At 41.4% G+C, this 22,476-nt stretch overlaps 1 protein-coding gene across 1 annotated transcript in view; it reads right to left on the bottom strand.

Moving 5' to 3' along the window:
• Positions 1 to 20,181, bottom strand: part of LOC139382246 (alpha-2-macroglobulin-like) — a 37,965-nt gene extending 17,784 nt beyond the window's left edge. The window contains exons 1-6 of the mRNA XM_071126114.1: positions 20,102 to 20,181; positions 1,533 to 1,716; positions 834 to 990; positions 628 to 680; positions 330 to 350; positions 8 to 176 (exon numbers count right to left, since the gene is read on the bottom strand). Coding sequence (XP_070982215.1) covers positions 8 to 176; positions 330 to 350; positions 628 to 680; positions 834 to 990; positions 1,533 to 1,716; positions 20,102 to 20,181 — 664 coding nt within the window. The remainder of the gene's footprint in view (positions 1 to 7; positions 177 to 329; positions 351 to 627; positions 681 to 833; positions 991 to 1,532; positions 1,717 to 20,101) is intronic.
• Between the last annotated feature and the right edge of the window lie 2,295 nt (positions 20,182 to 22,476).

Here is a 22,476-nt window from a genome sequence, read left to right as displayed (position 1 = left end):
TCCTCACCATATTCTTTGATGTCAAAGTTTTGGGAAGTTTGCTCTCCCTTCTCATTCCATGCAGTGATGATGTAACTTCCTTGCGTTGCCTCTGCGGACATGGGGTGGGACAGGTCCAGAATTCCACTCACTGTTGACTGGTTCAACCACTGAGCAATGCGGTTGGAGTTTGGGTCCTGTATACAGATTCATAATAGGTTGAAGGTAGGTATTTTTGTTATAGAGACAGGCGTTGTATAAAATCATGCCACAGTACATATTGGCAGGTAACATTTTTTTTATATACAGCTTTGGTTTTTAGTTGCAATGGATTTTAAAATTGGTCTCACCTGAAGCTCCACTGTTAGATACTAGAAAAGAGAAAAACATTCAGCATTTAGCCCCAAAAAAAACCTCAGACTTTATTATTTCCCAAAATTGTTTTTACCGTAAGCCTAAAGGGAACTACTATCGTGTAAAAAAAAAATGGGTTTGAAACATTAGTTTCACGACTTCCCAAAACAGTTTCTACAGTACAGGCATCTTTATCTACAGAGTTACAGTAGAGAGCTAATAAACTCTGACCAGGGTTTGCCGAGCCAGCTACACAGTCTGTCTGACCCAGACAATACTGAAAGAGTAACTTACCATCTGATTGAATGACAAGAAACTGGCATCCAGCGAGACGATTCTGAACTTGACTGGAAAAGGGGTAGAAACATTTGTCTATATAGTATCTGTCTATGTACAGTATATCCATCATCCATTTCAGGAAGGACCTTTCTAATGGCCTCACAAATATACTGTAAAGTACACAGACATTTCAGTGTTCATCAAAGATTGTATCTAACTACCTGTCTGTCCAGGTTTGTAGACTGGTTTGTCAGTCTGGAAAATGGTGAGGAATCTTTTAGGCTTGATAAGGATCTTGGTCTTTTTACTCATCTCATCCTTCCTCCCCTTGATACTGACATGGACAGTGGCCACACTGTCAGCCTTCACTGGGGGTACCTACAATATGAAGAACAGAAAAATGGAAGCTTGGTAGAACTTCTACAATCCTCTAGCCCCTTAACCAAAGTATGGCTCTCTGACTGAGTAGCTTGAGAACAGAGGGCTTTTTGTTAAGTGGTAGATAACCTCAGCATAGCAAAGTATGATTAATATAACTGCTATTGCCTTTCATAGGTTGGATCATTTTCAATACAACACCCAGCCTGTAATCCAAGTTGAGTTCCACAAAACATGATTGACTACTCAGAATAAAATAATGAAGTGTTGAATGAATGTGCATAGCTAGCTTGAGTCTAGTAAGAATTGTGTTCTTTAGATGGTAGAGGATGACCAGTACTAGTTTCCATAGTATTATAGAAGATCCTGATATATAGCACATCACATCGTTGTGGAACTTTGCAGTTAGAAATGTCATACATAGGGCTGGCATGATTCCTTAACCCACATGTCAGAGAGGCATGTTGGTTCTACATGAAATATTTCTATCAGAGCGGTCCACAACGTTGTAGCCTGCTGAACACAGCACAGTTACAGCTGACCTGGAAGGAGATGCAGCGATAGAAGTCCTGTGTTACGTCTTCCTCCAGTAGAATGGTGCCGCTGCCACCCTCCATTTCCAGCGACACCTTCAACAACAGAGGCTCTGTGGCTTGGTGGACCTGAGCACAAAGTTTCTCTGTGGTCCCTCCTACCACCTCCGAGCTGACCGTCACCAGGTAAATCCTAAAAGGGGAAAGAGTCAGCATGAATGCAGCTGTGGTAATAATACTTAAGTGGCAGTGTACTCAAACAGCTCTTTAGTTCCTTTGTACCCTCTAAGATGCACATACAGCGCATTCGTATTCAGACCCCTTGACTTCACATTTCTTTACTTTGGACTTATACTAAAATGGCTTAAATAAATGTTTTCCCGCAATATAATTGAATTTACCACAGGTAGATGCCAATCAAGTTGTAGAAACATCAAGGATTATCAATGGAAACAGGATACACTTGAGCGCAATTGCGAGTAATTTATTAATTTAACCAGGCATGTCAGTGAAGAACAAATTCTTATTTACAATGACGGCCTACCGGGGAACAGTTGAGTGGCCCAGCCAGAGCCCTGACTTGAGCCCAATCGACATGAAAGGAAAGACCTGAAAATAGCTGTGAAGAGATGCTCCCCATTCAACCTGAAAAAAGCTTGAGAGGATCTGCAGAGAAGACTGGGAGAAACTCCCCAAATACAGGTATGCCAAGCTTGTAGTGTCATACCCAAAAAGACACGAGGCTGTAATCATGGCCAAAGGTGCTGCGACAAAGTAGAGTACAGGGTCTGAATACTTACAGTTGAAGTCAGAAGTTTACATGCATCTTAAAGTATTTGTCTAACTCAGTTTCACAATTCCTGACATTTAATCCGAGTAAAAATTCCCCGTCTTAGGTCAGTTGATCACCACTATTTTAAGAATGTGAAATGTCAGAATAATAGTAGAGTGATTAATTTCAGCTTTTATTTCTTTCGTCACATTCCCAGTGGGTCGGAAGTATACATACACTCAATTAGTATTTGGTAGCATTGCCTTGCAATTGTTGAACTTGGGGCAAACGTTTCAGGTAGCCTTCCACAATAAGTTGGGTGAATTTTGGCCCATTCCTCCTGACAGAGCTGGTGTAACTGAGTCAGGTTTGTAGGCCTCCTTGCTCGCACATGCTTTTTCCAGTTCTGCCAACAAATTTTCTATAGGAAAATGAGGTCAGAGCTTTGTGATGGCCACTCCAATACCGTGACTTTGTTGTCCTTAAGCCATTTTGCAACAACTTTGGAAGTATGCTTGGGGTCATTGTCCATTTGGAAGACATTTGCGACCAAGCTTGAACTTCCCAACTGATGTCTTGAGATGTTGCTTCAATATATCCACATCGTTTCCCTACCTCATGATCCCATCTATTTTGTGAAGTGCACCAGTCCCTCCTGCAGCAAAGCACCCCCACAACATGCTGCCACCCCTGTGCCTCATGGTTGGAATGGTGTTCTTCGGCTTGGAAGCCTCAGTTTTTCCTCCAAACATAACTATGGACATTATGGCCAAACAGTTCTATTTGTTTCATCAGACCAGAGGACATTTCTCCAAAAAGGTACGATCTTTGTCCCCAGGTGCAGTTGCAAACCGTAGTCTAGCTTTATGGTGGTTTTGGAGCAGTGGCTTCTTCCTTGCTGAGCGACCTTTCAGGTTATGTCGATATAGGACTCATTTTACTGTGGCAATACTTTTTTACCTGTTTCCTCCAGCATCTTCACAAGGTATTTTGCTGTTGTTCTGGGATTGATTTGCACTTTTCGCACCAAAATACATTCATCTCTAGGAGACAGAATGCGTCTCCTTACTGAGCGGTATGACGGCTGTGTGGTCCCATGGTGTTTATACTTATGTACTAATGGTTCGTACAGATGAACATGGCACCTTCAGGCGTTTGGAAATTGCTCTCAAGGATAAACCAGACTTGGAGGTCTACAATTTATTGGTCTTGGCTGTTTTCTTTTGATTTTCCCATGATGTCAAGCAAAGAGGCACGGAGTTTGAAGGTAGGCCTTCAAATACATCCACAGGTACACCTCCAATTGACTCAAATTATGTCAATTAGCCTATCAGAAGCTTCTAAAGCCATGACATAATTTTCTGGAATTTTCCAAGCTGTCAACTTTGTGTATGTAAACTTCTGAAGCACTGGAATTATGATATGGTGAATTCTAAGTGAAATAATGTCTGTAAACAATTGTTGGATAAATGACTTGTCAGGCACAAAGTAGATGTCCTAACCAACTTGCCAAAACTATAGTTTGTTAACAAGAAATATGTGGAGTGGTTGAAACACTTATGTTGCTGTCATTAACTTGGTTTATGTAAACTTCAACTGTATGTAACATGTGAGCGTTCTCTTTAATACATTTGCAAACATAAAAACAAAAAACAGGGTTGCTGTGTCTTTATGGGGTACTGTGTCTAGATTGATATTTTTTATTAAATCAATTTTAGAACAAGGCTGTAACTTAACATTTGTTAAAAGTCAAGGGGTCTGAATACTTTCTGAATGCACTGTATAACAGCTATCACAAGTAGGATTTTTCAACCCAAAAATCTATAGTTCAATTTGCCAGCATATCTCATAACAAATGAAAAGCCTCACATGCAGAGAGAGAGGTACTGTATGAATAACAGTGATGTCCTGTGGCCTTATCACTATCTTTTTTTGTATTATTCACAGAGACAATTGCAAGCATCTATTCAGTTGTCAGTGCAGTGAGCATAGAAAATACTGCTTTATATTTAATATGTTTATAACTAAAATATTTATATCGTTTAGGTTGGCTATTCTACACCTGCATAGCGTGAAGAATTCAGAGTATAATTAATTCCTACATTTGAAGTATGTTGCATCCAGCCAGACATGTAAATAAATATAGATGATTGTGTGTTTAATCTACTGCTTTCTACATCAAATGTTTTTTAGTGTACTTACGATTTGAAGGTGCTCGATGTCGCGGTTTGTATAATCACTGATGTGATCAATACAAAGAAAAGTAAATTGAGAGCCATAGCGTCGGTAAACAGCCAGTCTTCCTCCGCACTTCGTGATGCTCCCTTCTCTTCCTCGTCCAGGGAGATTGTCAGGAAAGTTGCACAAACGGTGCTATATATACCCAAATGCACCCTCCCGTGTCACTCCCTTCCAAATAGTTTGGAACACTGCAGCCAGCTCCCGTTTCCTCCCAATTACCGCTGAAGTCCTCAACTAGTCACAGCCCCCGACCAATGGGATGGTCAGAATGATGATGAAATCACCTCAGGCTATTTTGGCCGGAACACCTGAGAGAAGAAATACCTATGTAGCCTGGCTAACCTGTCGATTTAGTCCACCTGTCAATTTAGCCATTATTCATGTGAAAGCCACCATAGCCTACAGCTTTCTGCTTTGACTGATAAAATGCAACATATTAGCTAACCAACTTTACTTTACTATTGATATTTTTGACAACTTGTACTTTTACTTCACTACATTCCTAAAGAAAATGATGTACTTTTACTCCATATATTTTCCCTGACACCAAAAAGTACAGGTTACAGTTTGAATGCTTAGCAGGACAGGAAAATTGTCTAATTCACACACTTATCAAGAGAAGATACCTGCTCATCCCCATACTGCCTCTGATATGGCGGACTCACTAAACACATGCTTCGTTTGTAAATGATGTCTGTAAATTTAAAAAAACAAGACAATCATGCTGTCTGGTTCCATTTATACCTGTACTTTTTCTTTTGATACATAAGTATATTTTAGCAATTACATTTACTTTTGATAGTTAAGTATATTTAAAACCAAATACTTTGAACCTTTTACTCAAGTAGTATATTACTGAGTGACTTTCACTTTACTATTCATTTTCTATTAAGGTATCTTTACTTTTACTCAAATATGACAACTGGGTACTTTTTCCACCACTGGTTATTCTAAACATTTGTTTCTGGGTGCTGAAATTAGTCACATGTCAATGTGAACAGTTGTTATGCCATTATAATGTGGATATCAGGCCCCATGTTCCCCCAGAAATGAAGAGGAGTAAGTTAATAATGTGGATATCATGGAGAGAGTTTTCCATAAGCCAACCATGGCTGATATAAATAATATGAAGATGGTGAAACTAAAACAATGACATTTCCTAAAGAAAATATGCATGCTTGTCTTGAAGTATCATGATTTAGTTTAGTTTACTAGGATCTCCATTAGCTGCTGCACATGCAGTAGCCACTCTTACTGGGATCCACATAAAATACAGTCACATCTGAAATGTATTAGCACCCTTGATAAAGATGAGCAAAAAAGACTGTATAAAATAAATAATAAACACTGAGCTATAATGTAAGCGCAATTTTTTTCTGAAAAAAATATTTACTTTAACAGCTATTGTTTTTGAAATCTTAAAAATATAGGTGTGGCCAGTCCTTGCAACCATAGCTCTGTGTATGGATGCAGAGAAGTTCTCAACTAGTCGCAGCCTTCTGACCAATGGGACGGTCAGAATGACGACCAAAATACCCCCCAGGCAAAACATTTTTTTGACACATGTTGGCAGTAACACTTGAGAGAAGAAATGCCTGTTTAGCCTGGCTAACCTGTTGATTTAGCCCACCTATCGATTTAGACATTAGCCATGAAAAAGCCACCATAGCCTACTGCTATGTGCTTGGTCGGATAAAATGCAACATATTAGCTCACCAATAGCATATTTATTTCCCATTGTGTGAGCAGGAAATGTCCTTTTCTAGTTTCACTATCTTCATATTATTTATATCAGCCATGGTTGGCCTACGCAAAACTCTCTCCATGATATCCACATTACTGACTCATTTAACAGTAAACCTAGTGGATCAATATACAACAACAAGTGTAATTTCATACAATGGCCATTGTATGCTCCAATGCAGGAGGATTGGGCCTCTTGTTATTCTAAACATTTGGATCTGGGTGCCGAGATTAGCCTCCGCAATCCAAAATGTGTTGTTAGGAATAATGTGGATATCAGGCCATGTTCCTTCAGGAACTAAGAAGATTAAGTAAGTAATGTGGATGTCATGTAGAGAGTTTTGCATAGGCCAACCATGGCTGATATAAATGATATGAAGACATTGTGAAACAGGAAACGCTGTATGCTTTCTAGTCTTGAAGTATTATGGTTTAGTTTCATTTAGTTTATTAAGATCCCCATTAGCTGCTGTAACTCTTCCTGGGGTCCAACATAAAACTTAACAACCCCTTGGGTTGTGCCGTGGCGGAGGTCTTTGTGGGCTATACTCAGCCTTGTCTCAGGATGGTAAGTTGGTGGTTGAAGATATCTCTCTAGTGGTGTGGGGGCTGTGCTTTGGCAAAGTGGGTGGGGTTATATCCTTCCTGTTTGGCCCTGTCCGGGGGTGTCCTCGGATGGGGCCACAGTGTCTCCTGACCCATCCTGTCTCAGCCTCCAGTATTTATGCTGCAGTAGTTTATGTGTCGGGGGGCTAGGGTCAGTTTGTTATATCTGGAGTACTTCTCCTGTCCTATTCGGTGTCCTGTGTGAATCTAAGTGTGCGTTCTCTAATTCTCTCCTTCTCTCTTTCTTTCTCTCTCTCGGAGGACCTGAGCCCTAGGACCATGCCCCAGGACTACCTGACATGATGACTCCTTGCTGTCCCCAGTCCACCTGACCGTGCTGCTGCTCCAGTTTCAACTGTTCTGCCTTATTATTATTCGACCATGCTGGTCATTTATGAACATTTGAACATCTTGGCCATGTTCTGTTATAATCTCCACCCGGCACAGCCAGAAGAGAACTGGCCATCCCACATATGCTCTCTCTAATTCTCTCTTTCTTTCTCTCTCTCTGAGGACCTGAGCCCTAGGACCATGACCCAGGAATACCTGACATGATGACTCCTTGTTGTCCCCAGTCCACCTGACTGTGCTGCTGCTCCAGTTTCAACTGTTCTGCCTTATTATTATTCGATCATGCTGGTCATTTATGAACATTTGAACATCTTGGCCATGTTCTGTTATAATCTCCACCCGGCACAGCCAGAAGAGGACTGGCCACCCCACATAGCCTGGTTCCTCTCTAGGTTTCTTCCTGGGTTTTGGCCTTTCTAGGGAGTTTTTCCTAGCCACCGTGCTTCTACACCTGCATTGCTTGCTGTTTGGGGTTTTAGGCTGGGTTTCTGTACAGCACGTTGAGATATCAGCTGATGTACGAAGGGCTATATAAATACATTTGATTTGATTTGACATACAGTCACATCCAAAATTATTAGCACCCTTGATAAAGCAAAAATTACTATAAAATAAATTATACAAATACTGAGCTGTTATTGTATGACCACATTTATATTATAAATCAATTATATTATTTATACTAATACAATTTCCTGGTAATGGCTTAAACTATCCAAGGAGGTTCTATCAAAATAACTATATTAAAGTAAGTGAAATCAACACATAAAACCAGACACTTTATCCTTTCAAACCCTTCATTCTATGTTGTACAATCTAACAAGTAAGTCATATCGTTACACACATGCTTCATTACACAATTTCATTCATGGAAATACCTTCATCATAATAAAGCTTAAGTCTACAGGCAAGGTATTACTTCTGTCAATGTGACACATACACAAAGGATCTGTCGACACAGAGGTAAATACATCTCTCAATGTTTAACCATTGTTTCCATAGCTCTTACCACAATGGGGTTGCATTGACATACAGTACCAGTCAAAAGTTTGGACACGCCTACTCATTCAAGGGTTTTTTCTTTATTTTTACAATTTTCTACATTGTAGACCAATAGGGAAGACATTAAAAATATGAAATAACACATATGGAATCATAAAGTAACCAAAGAATTGTTAAATAAATCAAAATATATTTGAGATTCTTCAAAGTAGACACCCTTTGCCTTTGCACACTCTTGGCATTCTCTCAACCAGCTTCACCTGGAATGCTTTCCCAACGTTCCCACATATGCCGAGCACTTGTTGGCTGCTTTTCCTTCACTCTGCGGTCCAACTCATCCCAAATCATCTCAATTGGGTTGAGGGATTGTGGAGGTCAGGTCATCTGATGCAGCACTCCATCACTCTCCTTCTTGGTCAAATAGCCCTTACACAGTCTGGAGGTGTGTTGGGTCATTGTCCTGTTGAAAAACAAATGATAGTCCCTCTAGGTGCAAACCTGATGGGATGGCGTATTGCTGCAGAATGCTGTGGTAGCCATGCTGGTTAAGTGTGCCTTTAGTTCTAAATAAATCACAGACAGTGTCACCAGCAAAGAGTCCATCAAACCTCCTCCTCCATGCTTCACGGTGGGAACCACACATGCAGAGATCATCCGTTCACCTACTTTGCATTTCACAAAGACATGGTGGTTGGAACCAAAAATCGCAAATTTGGCAAAATGACAGGTTTCCAATGGTCTAATGTCCATTTCTCATGTTTCTTGGCCCAAGCAAGTCTCTTCTTATTATTGGTGTCCTTTAGTAGTGGTTCCTTTGCAGCAATTTGACCATGAAGGCCTGATTCACATAGTCTCCTCTGAAAAAGTGATGTTGAGATGTGTCTGTGTCACGTGGGACTAGGTGGGTGAGGAAGGAATCAGGCGCAGAGAGTTCCACTGGGAAAATATGCACTTTAATGAGGCACAAAATAACAAGCCCACAACACAGGGCGCGGACAATAATGTCGACCACCCAAAACACAGGGTGCCAGGTCCAGAAACACGAACACCTCTACCTAACGCACACACGTAACACAAATACAATCCCGCACAAAACAAGGGTGGGTACACGTACTTTAAATAAGGAAGCCCATTAAGCACATACAACAGGACACAGGTGAAACTAATAAGACAAAACAAACAGACAACGAAAAAGGGATCGGTGGCGGCTAGTAGGCCGGTGACGACGACCGCCGAGCACCGCCTGAACAGGCAGGGAAGCCAACTTCGGCGGAAGTCGGGACAGTCTGTTTCTTGAACTCTGTGAAGAACTTATTTGGGCGGCAATTTCTGAGGCTGGTAACTCGAATGAACTTATCCTCTGCAGCAGAGGGAACTCTGGGTCTTCCTTTCCTGTGGATGTCCTCATGAGAGCAAGTTTCATCATCGTGCTTGATGGTTTTTTGTGACTGCACTTGAAGAAACTTTCAAAGTTCTTGAAATGTTTCGGATTGACTGACCTTAATGTCTTAATGTAATGAGGGCTATCTTCTGTATACCACCCCTACCTTGTGACAAAACACAACTGATTGGCCCAAACACATTATGAAGGAAAGAAATTCCACCAATCAACTTTTAAGAAGGCACACCTGTTAATTGAAAGGCATTTCAGATGACTACCTCATGAAGCTGGTTGAGAGAATGCCAAGAGTGTGCAAAGCTGTCATCAAGGCACAGGGTGACTACTTTGAAGAGTCTCAAATATAAAATATATTTAGATGTATTTATTATCAGTTGACCATTCTTGGTAGCTAAGGGTTAACTTGCGTTTGATCATGTTCAAATTGCATCTTAACTCCTTAAAGCTGGAATCAACGAGTCGTCTGCGATCCCCAGGACGCACCTCTTTTGTTATTTCTTTTGAAACCCAACAGCCATCCTTTTCGGGTGGAGACAGCATGCCTTTTCGGATGGAGTTGATCCAGATCCAACACCAATGATGATGATGCTTGTTCAGTAGATCATGTCTAAAAAACATTGTCCCTGCAACCAGATCTGTTCATCTAAAACTAGCTACAGCTGACTACCCTGCTGTTTACATTCTAGCTCTCTCACGCACGCTCCCTCATGCCCAAGCGCTCTCTCTCGCATCTATGCACTCTCCCACTCTCTCACAACCATAGATTGTGTATATATAAACAACACAAGAAGCGGGGGGAAGCCTGGGGTCATAGACGACTCGCTGATTACCACTTTAAATATGTCATTGAGTTCATTTGTCTAGGGGTAGCTATGTGTTTTATATCCCAGTTGAAAACTCCTCGGGAATATCAGTACCATAACCTAATCATTTCACGCCTCTGTCTTAATTGTCTTGTGTCTTATTTCACTGGACATCCCATGTCTCCCATAAATAGCAAGGCTTGGAGCAAGTTCTCATTTACCTGCATAGACCTGGCACAAGTCATTGGTGTTAACTGTTGTTTTGAGGGTGACATTTCAACAGTAGAATTATGTCAATGGTAACCAATTTTCAATATAGACAAAGGTTGTCTAAAATGTGTAAAATTGTGCCTTTGAAACTTTATATCCAGAAAAAAACTAATATGCAAACAAACTAATGTAAAATTATTATTTATTCAAGCACACATTCAGATGTATAAATAAAATCAGACATTTTCCCATTTCAACTTTGTTGTGCGGGGAGAAAGTGCAGCGAACACACTTTTGGGTGAGAAATAAACACACAACCTGTAGAATCTTTGATATGACATGGTGGGTCCAGTAAGAAGGTTATTCCTTAAGATGCGGCTGCTAGGTGTTTGTGTGTGGAGAATGCAAACTGAGGGAAAGGTTGTGTTCTGTTCACAGCACGTGACATGATGCCATACTAATGTCATGCCAATAAGTGTCTGGCAATGGACACTCTTTGGGCATAACACTAGTATGTCATCATGACAAACGCTTTGAGAATCCTAGCACCCATGGTGGAAACCAGTGTACTGTGAATGGTGATCAGAGAAAGTCCATGATTCTCCAAACACAGTAACTGGGGATGACAACTCGGATTCCTGCACCTAGGGCACCATGCCACAACAAACTATGTGTAGACAGCATGCCTGTAATGGTTGTCGTCAGGAGAAAGAGAGGAGGACCAAAGCGCAGCGTGGTAAGTGTTCATGATGATTTTTTTTTCAATTTAAAATGTTCTTGTTTTTCAATCAACCAACAAAACACAATCCACATTCACAGATGTGACAGGCTTAAAAAAAAAAATAATAATAATAATATATATAATAATAATACATTTGGAAAACAATTAAAATGAAAGATTAAGAAAAATAATAAGTGTTTTTATTTTATTTATTTATTTTCAGCCCCCTTGAACTTTGCGACCTTTTGCCACATTTCAGGCTTCAAACATAAAGATATAAAACTGTATTTTTTTGTGAAGAATCAACAACAAGTGGGACACAATCATGAAGTGGAACGACATTTATTGGATATTTCAAACTTTTTTAACAAATCAAAAACTGAAAAATTGGGCGTGCAAAATTATTCAGCCCCCTTAAGTTAATACTTTGTAGCGCCACCTTTTGCTGCGATTACAGCTGTAAGTCGCTTGGGGTATGTCTCTATCAGTTTTGCACATCGAGAGACTGACATTTTTTCCCATTCCTCCTTGCGAAACAGCTCGAGCTCAGTGAGGTTGGATGGAGAGCATTTGTGAACAGCAGTTTTCAGTTCTTTCCACAGATTCTCGATTGGATTCAGGTCTGGACTTTGACTTGGCCATTCTAACACCTGGATATGTTTATTTTTGAACCATTCCATTGTAGATTTTGCTTTATGTTTTGGATCATTGTCTTGTTGGAAGACAAATCTCCGTCCCAGTCTCAGGTCTTTTGCAGACTCCATCAGGTTCTTCCAGAATGGTCCTGTATTTGGCTCCATCCATCTTCCCATCAATTTTAACCATCTTCCCTGTCCCTGCTGAAGAAAAGCAGGCCCAAACCATGATGCTGCCACCACCATGTTTGACAGTGGGGATGGAGTGTTGCTTTTAAGCCAAACAGACCATTTTGCAGTGTTGCCAAAAAGTTCAATTTTGGTTTCATCTGACCAGAGCACCTTCTTCCACATGTTTGGTGTGTCTCCCAGGTGTCTTGTGGCAAACTTTAAACAACACTTTTTATGGATATCTTTAAGAAATGGCTTTCTTGCCACTCTTCCATAAAGGCCAGATTTGTGCAATATACGACTGATTGTTGTCCTATGGACAGAGTCTCCCACCTCAGCTGTAGATCTCTGCAGTTCATCCAGAGTGATCATGGGCCTCTTGGCTGCATCTCTGATCAGTCTTCTCCTTGTATGAGCTGAAAGTTTAGAGGGACGGCCAGGTCTTGGTAGATTTGCAGTGGTCTGATACTCCTCCCGTTTCAATATTATCGCTTGCACAGTGCTCCTTGGGATGTTTAAAGCTTGGGAAATGTTTTTGTATCCAAATCCGGCTTTAAACTTCTTCACAACAGTATCTCAGACCTGCCTGGTGTGTTCCTTGTTCTTCATGATGCTCTCTGCGCTTTTAACAGACCTCTGAGACTATCACAGTGCAGGTGCATTTATACGGATACTTGATTACACACAGGTGGATTGTATTTATCATCATTAGTCATTTAGGTCAACATTGGATCATTCAGAGATCCTCACTGAACTTCTGGAGAGAGTTTGCTGCACTGAAAGTAAAGGGGCTGAATAATTTTGCACACCCAATTTTTCAGTTTTTGATTTGTTAAAAAAGTTTGAAATATCCAATAAATGTCGTTCCACTTCATGATTGTGTCCCACTTGTTGTTGATTCTTCACAAAAAAAATACAGTTTTATATCTTTATGTTTGAAGCCTGAAATGTGGCAAAAGGTCGCAAAGTTCAAGGGGGCCGAATACTTTCGCAAGGCACTGTACATACGCACACGTACTTAAAAATAAAAACACTAAAAAAAACATAACACTTGCAGCAGCACTATCAAGGTTCTTATTAGCTATTTCTAGCCTTCGCTGAGACGACAGGTCAATAATTCGTTTTTAGGTTTTACAGCACCTTACACAACATGTATCTGCACATTTCCCTAGTCACCCCGTTCACTCTGTCCAGTTTGAAATATAGTTGAATAGTGGAGACCAGAGTCTATCAAACTTGGGCTGTCTCTTGTGGAGTTCATAAGTGAGCTTTTCAAGAGGAAGAAAGTCAACAATCTGGTCAATCCACATTTTAAATGTAGGAGGGGTATTAGAGGCCCACAATAGAAGATTACATTTCTTAGCAAAATATGTAATAGTCATAAGCACATTTTCTCTGTCAGGATCAAGAACAAAGTCCTGCTGGGCATTAAGAAGATAGATACACGGGGTCATATCAAACTGTACACCTAGTATTTTCTGTGCAGCAGTATGTATAGATTGCCAGAATCTGGCAATCTCTCTACAGCTCCAAAATACATGCATATAGGTTCCACTTTCAGAGGTACATATTTTACAGTTAGGAGACATATCTGTTTTCATTTTATGGAGTCTCAAAGAAGTATAATAAAATGTGTACAAAAATGTGTAGTTAGATTCTTTCATTTTTACATTAGTAGAGGTGCAGTATACCCTGTTGCAAACCTCCGCCCATAACTCATCACTGATAGTCAGACCAAGGTCCTTTTCCCAAATTATTTTCAAAGGAGTAAAGGAGGAGCCTCCTTTCTCAGAAAGGAGTCTATAGATGTAAGATATTTTGTCTTTAATGGATTGTGCTGTGACAAGAAGGGTTTCAACTTCATTCAACTGAGTTCTAAACCTCCTCTTGGAGGTAAATGAGGAAATTACATGTCTAATTTGAAGATATTTAAAAAAATGGGATCTTGGCACATCGAATTCACTGCAGAGCTCTTGAAAGGATTTCAGTGTAGTGGTTTTCTGATGAAATAGGTCTGAAAAGGTCCTGATTCCTAGAGTATGATTAAAGATTACATTTGGCATCCCTCAGGGCTTTTGGCAAGTCTGGGTTGCCTACTATAGGCGAGTGAGAACATATTTGGGAGGAAATGCCCAGGTATTTCTTACAGTCCCTCCATGCTAGTAGGGTACTGTAAATCACAAAGTCTTTGGCTATGTTTCCCACTTCACTAAAGTTATTAATGAATATAATTGAGCTTAAGGGCAATGAACCACAGGATTGGGCTTCTATCTGAATCCATGTTGACTCTTGTCTGTTTGTGATCCATGTTAGCATGTTGCGGATTTGGGCAGACCAGTAGTACAATTGAAGGGAGGGAAGGGCAAGACCACCCTTAGATTCAGGTTTCGATAGAGTGGAAAACTTTATCCTAGGTTTTTTATTGCCCCATATAAATTTGGTGATGCTTTGGTTAGTTGTTTTGAAAAAGGAAACTGGGAGATAGCATGGGAGCATCTGAAATAAGTAGTTCAGTCTAGGGAGGACGTTCATACGGATGACATTAATTATTCCTACTAAGCTAATTGGGAGGGAGATCCAGGTTTGGAGATGGTTCTTGATTCGATCCAGGAGTGAAAGATAATTTTCCTTGAAAAGGCTATTCAGATCTGGTGTTATGAAGATCCCGAGGTATTGAAACCCCTGTGTTTTCCATTGGAAAGGACATAGTGTCTTCATAGAGCTGGTGAGTGTAATATTGAGAGGGTAGACAGTGGATTTGTTAAAATTGATCTTATAACCTGAAAACTTGCCATACTGAGCAATTGTGTCTAAAATGGGAGGGAGGGATTTCTCAGGGTTGGATATGTAGAGCAAGACATCATCCGTGTAAAGCGAAATCTTGTGCTGCAGGCCGCCTGCAGAAACACCCATAATACTTGGATTGCTCCTTTTCAGCTCTGCCAGAGGCTCCGCCCCCAACAAGTAGAGCAGGGGGGACAGCGAGCACCATTGTCTTGTGCCCCGTTCCAGAGGGAATCTGTCAGAGTTCAGTCCATTAGTAGTCACCATGGCATTTGGATGAGAGTATAGTGATTTGATCCATTTAATAAAATTTGGGCCCATTTAATTTTTCTAAGACTGAAAACAGAAAGCTCCACTCCATCCTGTCAAACGTCTTCTCAGCATCCAGTGAAGCCAGCAGGACAGGGGTCTTCTGTGCGTTTACTTGATCAATAATATCAAAAAGAGGGTGAATGTTATCAGAAGAGTATCTGTCTCTAATAAATCCAGTTTGGTCCGTTTTATTATTTTGGAAGAAGAGTGTTTAGTCTTTTGGCGAGCAATTTGGTAATTATTTTATAGTCGAAATCCAACAAGCTTATGGGCTGGAAGGACGAGCAGGATAGGGGGTCCTTGTCCTTTTTTAGAAACACTGTAATGCGAGCTGTGTGCATTGAGTCTGGGAGAACTCAGTTTTTGCAAAAATCCTCCAGCATTGGCATGAAGATAGGGCGGCGCTGGGGCCAAAAAGCTTTGTAGAACTCTCTGGGGAATCCATCTGGGCCTGGGGACTTATTAGGTGGCATGGAGGTAATTGCCTCCAGGATCTCCTCAGGAGTGAAGGGGGAAATGAGATCTTCTTGGTCGGTCTCTGATAGTTTAGGTAGCGAGATTCCCTCTAGGAAAGAGTGGAGTTCTGCCTCCTTGTGTTTTCTCTCAGAGGTATATAGTTTGCAGTAAAAATCATGAAAAGTTAAATTGATATTTTTTGGGTCATATGTGACCTCGTCCTCTGCTGTTCGGATAGCCATGATTGTACGCTCTGACTGCTCCTTTTTTAATTGGTAAGCAAGCAATCTACTGTGCCTATTGCTATACTCATGGTATTTCTGTTTACTAAAGAAAACATTTTTTTTATATCCCGAGTGTAGTCCAAATTCAGTTTGGCTTTGGCTGCTTTAAGATGACTCCAGGAGGTGCTGTCTGGGGATTATTTATGTATTTTTTCACAGCATTCCAGCTCCCTCTTAAGATCTAGCCTGTGTGCTTCCATTGATTTTTTCTTAGAGGAAGCATATGCAATTAGATGGCCTCTTAGTGTGGCTTTAGCAGCGTCCCACATTGTGGCCGGAGAAACAGGAGAATCTTTGTTGTCTTGTGTGTAGTTGTCTATCCATGTAGTTACCAATGTATGGAACGCTTCGTTTGATAGCATGAAGGTGTTGAATTTCCAGCTCTTTGACCTCGGGATGTTTTTGCAGAGGTCAAAGCGGAGATGGACAAAGGCTTGATCTGAAAGTGCTATGGGTCCGATTGTACATGTGGCTGAATTTATGAAACTCTTTGGGATAATTATGTAATCTATACGGGAGTAGGTGTTATGGACATTAGAGTAGTATGTATAGTCCATAGATGAGCTATTAGTCTCTCTCCAGATATCTATCAGTCCCATCTCTTTAGTAAGAGAGTTCAACATCTTTGCAGATCTAGGATTTGTGGTGGGGACTTGAGATGATTTGTCTAGGGTTGCGTTAAGGGTACAATTAAAATCTCCGGCCACAGGCCTCCCGGGTGGCGCAGTGGTTAAGGGCGCTGTACTGCAGCGCCAGCTGTGCCATCAGAGTCCTGGGTTCGCGCCCAGGCTCTGTCGTAACCGGCCGCGACCGGGAGGTCCGTGGGGCGACGCACAATTGGCCTAGCGTCGCCCGGGTTAGGAAGGGCTTGGTCGGTAGGGGTGTCCTTGTCTCATCGCGCACCAGCGACTCCTGTGGCGGGCTGGGCGCAGTGTACGCTAGCCAAGGTGGCCAGGTGCACGGTGTTTCCTCCGGCGCATTGGTGCGGCTGGCTTCCGGGTTGGATGTGCGCTGTGTTAAAGAAGCAGCGGCTTGGTTGGTTGTGTATCGGAGGACGCATGACTTTCAACCTTCGTCTCTCCCGAGCCCGTACGAGAGTTGTAGCGATGAGACAAGATAGTAGCTACTACAACAATTGGATACTACGAAATTGGGGAGAAAAAGGGGTAAAATTAAAAATAAAATAAAAAAAAATTTTAAAAAAATAAAAAAAAATCTCCGGCCACCACGCCAAAGGAGACACAATGCTCATTGAACAGGGCTATCATTTTTGACATGAAGGCAGGAGTATCTGTGTTAGGGGCGTATATGTTTAAGATAAGGTAATTGGTTGACCATATAGTGACCCAGTTGTCAAAATAAATCTCCCCTCCGGATAAGATATGTTTTTATCAATTATGAATGGAACATTCTTATGGATAAGTATGGCTGTGCCTCTACTGTTTGATTTGAAAGATGAGAAATACACCTGTCCCACCCAAGCTCTGCGGAGTTTGGCATGTTCAGCATCACAGAGGTGTGTCTCTTGTAATAGCGCGATGTCTGCTTAGTATCTTTTTCCGTTTTATTGCATGCCCTAGACCATGGCAGTTCCATGTCAATAGATTTAACCTCTTTATCCTACCCCCTCCTTTTTCGAACATTCTGTTAAAAATCGCGCAACATTTCAGCGTCCTGCTACTCATGCCAGGAATATAGTATATGCATATGATTAGTATGTGTGGATAGAAAACACTCTGAAGTTTCTAAAACTGGTTAAATCACGGCTGTGACTATAACAGAGCGTGTGTTTCATCGAAAAGCGCAAGAAAAACTGGTCACTGAATCTGAAAAAAGTATCCATGCGCCCCTTTCATGGTTTGTTTAAAGGAAACCAAATTTAATATGGAGACGTATGCAATTCCTACAGCTTCCACACAATGTCGCCAAAAACGTCATTTTCATTGACAAAAATCCTTTGAGACATTACCAATAGATCCGTCATTCCATCCAGCCTACCTCAATCGATTTTGGAAGATTGAAAAATGGACACTGTTTTCTTGTGTAGCTGCTATTGAATACAGATCGCCCAGTGATCAATTTGAAATACCTAAAGTTGGGTTATAAAAGTAGGTTGAAGTGTTTTGTCAAAGAATATAGGCAACTTATATAATTTTTAAACATGACGTTGGACGTGTTGGAAGAGAGCTTTTTTCCTGATGCAGACAGGCTATACAAATGGATATTTTGGGCATTCATGGACGGATTTAATCGGCAAAAAGACCAATTTGTGATGTTTATGGGACATATAGGAGTGCCAACAAAGAATATCATCAAAGGTAATGAATGTTTTATATTTTATTTCTGCGTTTTTGTGTAGCGCCGGCTACGCTAATTATTTTGTTTACGTCGCCTTCAGGCATTTTGGGGTGTTACATGCTATCAGATAATAGCTTCTCATGCTTTCGCCGAAAAGCATTTTAAAAATCTGACTTGTTGGCTAGATTCACAACGAGTGTAGCTTTAATTCAATACCCTGCATGTGTATTTTAATGAACGTTTGAGTTTTAACGAGTACATTTAGCATTTAGCGTAGCGCATTTGCATTTCCAGGTGCCTACTTGAGACGTCTGCGTCTCAAGTAGGAGCAAGAAGGTACTAGTCATCGTCATCGAACAGTAATCAAACTTTAGTGCAAGTCATTGCTGGGTAAAAGTGGATAGTAGTTACAGCTGCGTTCACATAAAAGGAAAATAAATGGTGTACATAAAATAATAATCTCTGAACACCCCAGCCGACACATCCCGTGGAATCTATTATTGGGCGCAGTGGTTGTCTGGCTGCTGGTGGGGGCCTCAGTGCTCGGTGAGCTCTCTCGAGTTCCATGGGCCTGTCGGTGGACAGGTGGAGCCACTCGGGAAGTTTGTCTTGCAGGTAGCGGATCAGTGGCATGTTTCCATCTTCTTTTTCGCCCAGATTGAATAGAACACCCCTGTTTTCCAGGTCCTCTGTTTTCTCTTCCAGATGCTCGATTTTCTTTTTAGCATGTGCTATTGTTTCCATGGCATCTGTCAATAAGTTTTCCATGGATAGGAGTCGCCCCTCTGCCTCGTCCAGGAGCTCCGCATTTATGGTTATCTTGTTGTTGATGTCAGGCAAAGCGTTTTCCAGGATTGTCACCTTGCCCCCTCTCGCACTGAGCTGAGAGTTAATGGCATCTAATTTAGTGTTTAGTTCTGTACGTTGGGATCTCAACTCAGAAAGGATGTCTTCGACAGAGTGCGAGGTTGGCATTCGTTGTGCCTCGGGGGGGAGCGGGTTCTCTTGCTCCTGGCTAATGGCGCTAGTTTTTTCTGAAGCTAGCTTCTTCTTGGAGGCTTTTTCCGTCGCTAATGCTCGAGTCCGGGTAAAAATGTTACCTGTAGTGTCGGATTTTGTAGCCGCCATGACTTTTTCTTACTAAAGCTAAAGGAGTTTAAACTTGGAGTGGAGGTATGATTAGGAATTGGAAACTACTTGTGCGGAGCTCTTAGTTCATGCGGCCATCTCGTTCAAGGGTCACGTGATCCCCCCCTCATGATGATTTTTAATTAAAACTCAGAACACTAAACAATAAATGACAACGTGAATTTACAAAAGCGAAACAGTACCGTGTGGCCCAAACACTCACACGGAAACAAACACCCACAATCCAAAAGTGAAACCCAGGCTACCTAAGTATGATTCTCAATCAGGGACAACAATTCAGCTGCCTCTGATTGAGAACCATACTAGACCGAACTCAAAAACCAAACATAGAAAAACAAACATAGATTGCCCACCCCAACTCACGCCCTGACCATACTAAAACAAAGACAAAAACAAATGAACTAAGGTCAGAACGTGACAATGCCGGTACTCCCGGGCGTCACTCCCAGGCTCTGCTGCATCAGCCACTGCCAACACGTCAACCTTATACAGCCTGTAAAAACTTAAATATTTGTCTAAGCAGTAATGGGTGAAATGTGGCAGCTGGCTAACACAGAGGTCTGGTCCCTGACCGCAACACTTCCTCTCTCTGTCTGTAGGCATCTCCCTGCAGTTGCCAAGGTGCACCTGTGGTGGCTCACCATTCCGCCGACGGTAAATCTCTAGGACAGGTATTCCCAAACTGGGGTATGCGTACCCCCAGGGGTACACGCAATGACATCGGGGGTACGTCAAATCAAAATGTAATTAATTTTTTTATATATATTTATTCTTCACATTTTCAAACAGTCCATTTATTTTTCAATGGGTCCATACATTTGGGTGAGTTTTTTTTCTTGACTGAGTAGCCTCGTTTCACTGCCAAAAATAAAATTAAACCATCTAGTGTTCAGCAAAATAACAACAAAATGTCCAATACAGGTAGCCTAGTCAAATAATTAACGTCCAATCACATTAACCGTTACTCTCTCGCAATAATTCCACTAACGGTCCCTATGTAGCCAAACGTAGCTGCTGCTCATACCATTTGCTTATAGCCAAATGTAGCTGCTGCTCATTCCGTTTGCGTGTATGAGCTTATTATTTGTATCTCAGTGCCATTTGCTTGGATAGCTATAGCCTAATGTTAGCTCGCTAACATTGAACCTGGTTGGTTAGCTACGTGCAGATTCATGCAGGGTAGTAACGTCATGAGTTGGGATTATGGTTAATTGTTTACCTAGCTAACTAACGTTAGCTGGCTGGCTCGCTAGCTAATGTTACATGTATGATCTAATTATTCATATCTCACAGCCATTTGCTTGGCTAGCTATAACCTAATGTTAGCTATCTAACATTGAACCTGTTTGTTAGCTAGCTGCAGATTCATGCAGGGTAGTAACGTCATGAGTTGGGATTATGGTTCATTGTTTACCTAGATAGCTAGCTACATGTCTTAACAAAAGATTCCACTATGCAAGTAACCATTTCAGGTGCGTAAATTCTGTCTGGCCATCTACTCCGATTTCAAAGCACTCTCGTCTGAGTATGCCAGAGCGCAGAATAACTGATTAATTTACGAACGCTCAACACCCATGGAATATGGCCGGTGTCAGTAACAGTCTGCAAAAATGCGTAATTCAATTGTTGACAGCAGCACAGTTACAGTCCCCAACTTCTGGATAACATGAAAACAGCCTAACCAGCTCTGCTAGGGTGAGTAAAATGGTCAGAGTGGGGTATTTTCTCATTTGTGTCTGGAAGTAGCTAGCAAGCTAGCCAATATTTGCTTGGGTGCTTGACTGCAGTTGTGAGGTCAGAACGTTCGGATCAACCCTACTCATCGGCCAGTTGCTCTGAATTATTTAGGAATATACCATTTACAGCACAGCTGCAGTCACCAACGCTCTGGATAACATAGCAGCCTAACTAGCTCTGCTAGGGCGAGTAATGTTCAGTGAGCTGTTCTCTCATTCATGTCTGGAAGAAGCTAGCAAGTTAGTTTGGGTGCTTGACTGCTGTTGTTAGTACAGAATGCACAGATCAACCCTTAAAGAGATGGGTGGGCTAAAACTTAAGATGGTGTGAGCGATGCTGAATGGGTGTAGACAAAGAAGGGCTCTCCAGTAGTAGTACCAAAACATTTTGTAGCACCGAGTCTCTACTTTTATTGAATGTAAAAAACACAATTTCAAATTTTGCTACATAAGACCAATTTGAGCCAGTCGGTCACTATGTATTCAGCCACCAATTATTCTGTTCATACATCAACTATTTAAAAAAACAACGTTATTTTTGTTAAATATATATGTATTTTCAACATAATACAAACCTGTGTGGCAGCCCTTCTATCACGGAGAGCAAAACGCCTATCCTCATTTCTTTTCTCATGCACCTGCCTCTGCCCCCTGGCTCTCCCTCTAGCCCTGCTAGTTGGACTGCCATCATCAAATTTGTCCAACGCAACCTGTGCATACAATGAATGACGTTAGCTAGATGTCCTGCTATGTGAAAAATCTTCTTACAAACATTGGCTATTACTAGCTGTAGCTGCAATTGTGTCAAACTAGCTTTGGTTTAGCAAACGTTAGCAAGGGAACCGACAGAACACATCACGGAAAATCGAAAAGTTGGTTCAGAGATCGTTTTGATATTTCAATCTGCGTGTCCTGATCACGTCTGGTGTGGGTGGACAAAATCAACATGCGCGCGATGGCGCGCGAGCGGTCTGGTCAGCATGTTAGCATTGCAAAATAAATTGACACATACATTTTGTTCAATCATTGCACCCACACTGCTCGCAAGCGTCTGCATTAGTAGTTTCACAGTTCCAGGCAAAAACACATTCTTGACTGGGCATTGACATCACATTACTAGTTTCACAGCCCCATGCAAAAAACACATTCTTGACCAGGTATGGACATCACATTACCAGTTTAACAACATTCAAGAACACACTATAGGCCAGGAATGTTGGTTGCATTACCAGTTTCACACTGTTTACTTCAGATACAATTTACTGGATTTAATCAAGTCA

This window comes from Oncorhynchus clarkii, chromosome 24 (genome assembly GCF_045791955.1).
Source record: "Oncorhynchus clarkii lewisi isolate Uvic-CL-2024 chromosome 24, UVic_Ocla_1.0, whole genome shotgun sequence".
In the NCBI taxonomy this organism is placed as follows: Eukaryota; Metazoa; Chordata; class Actinopteri; order Salmoniformes; family Salmonidae; genus Oncorhynchus; species Oncorhynchus clarkii.
This window is presented reverse-complemented; position numbering and strand designations above follow the sequence as displayed.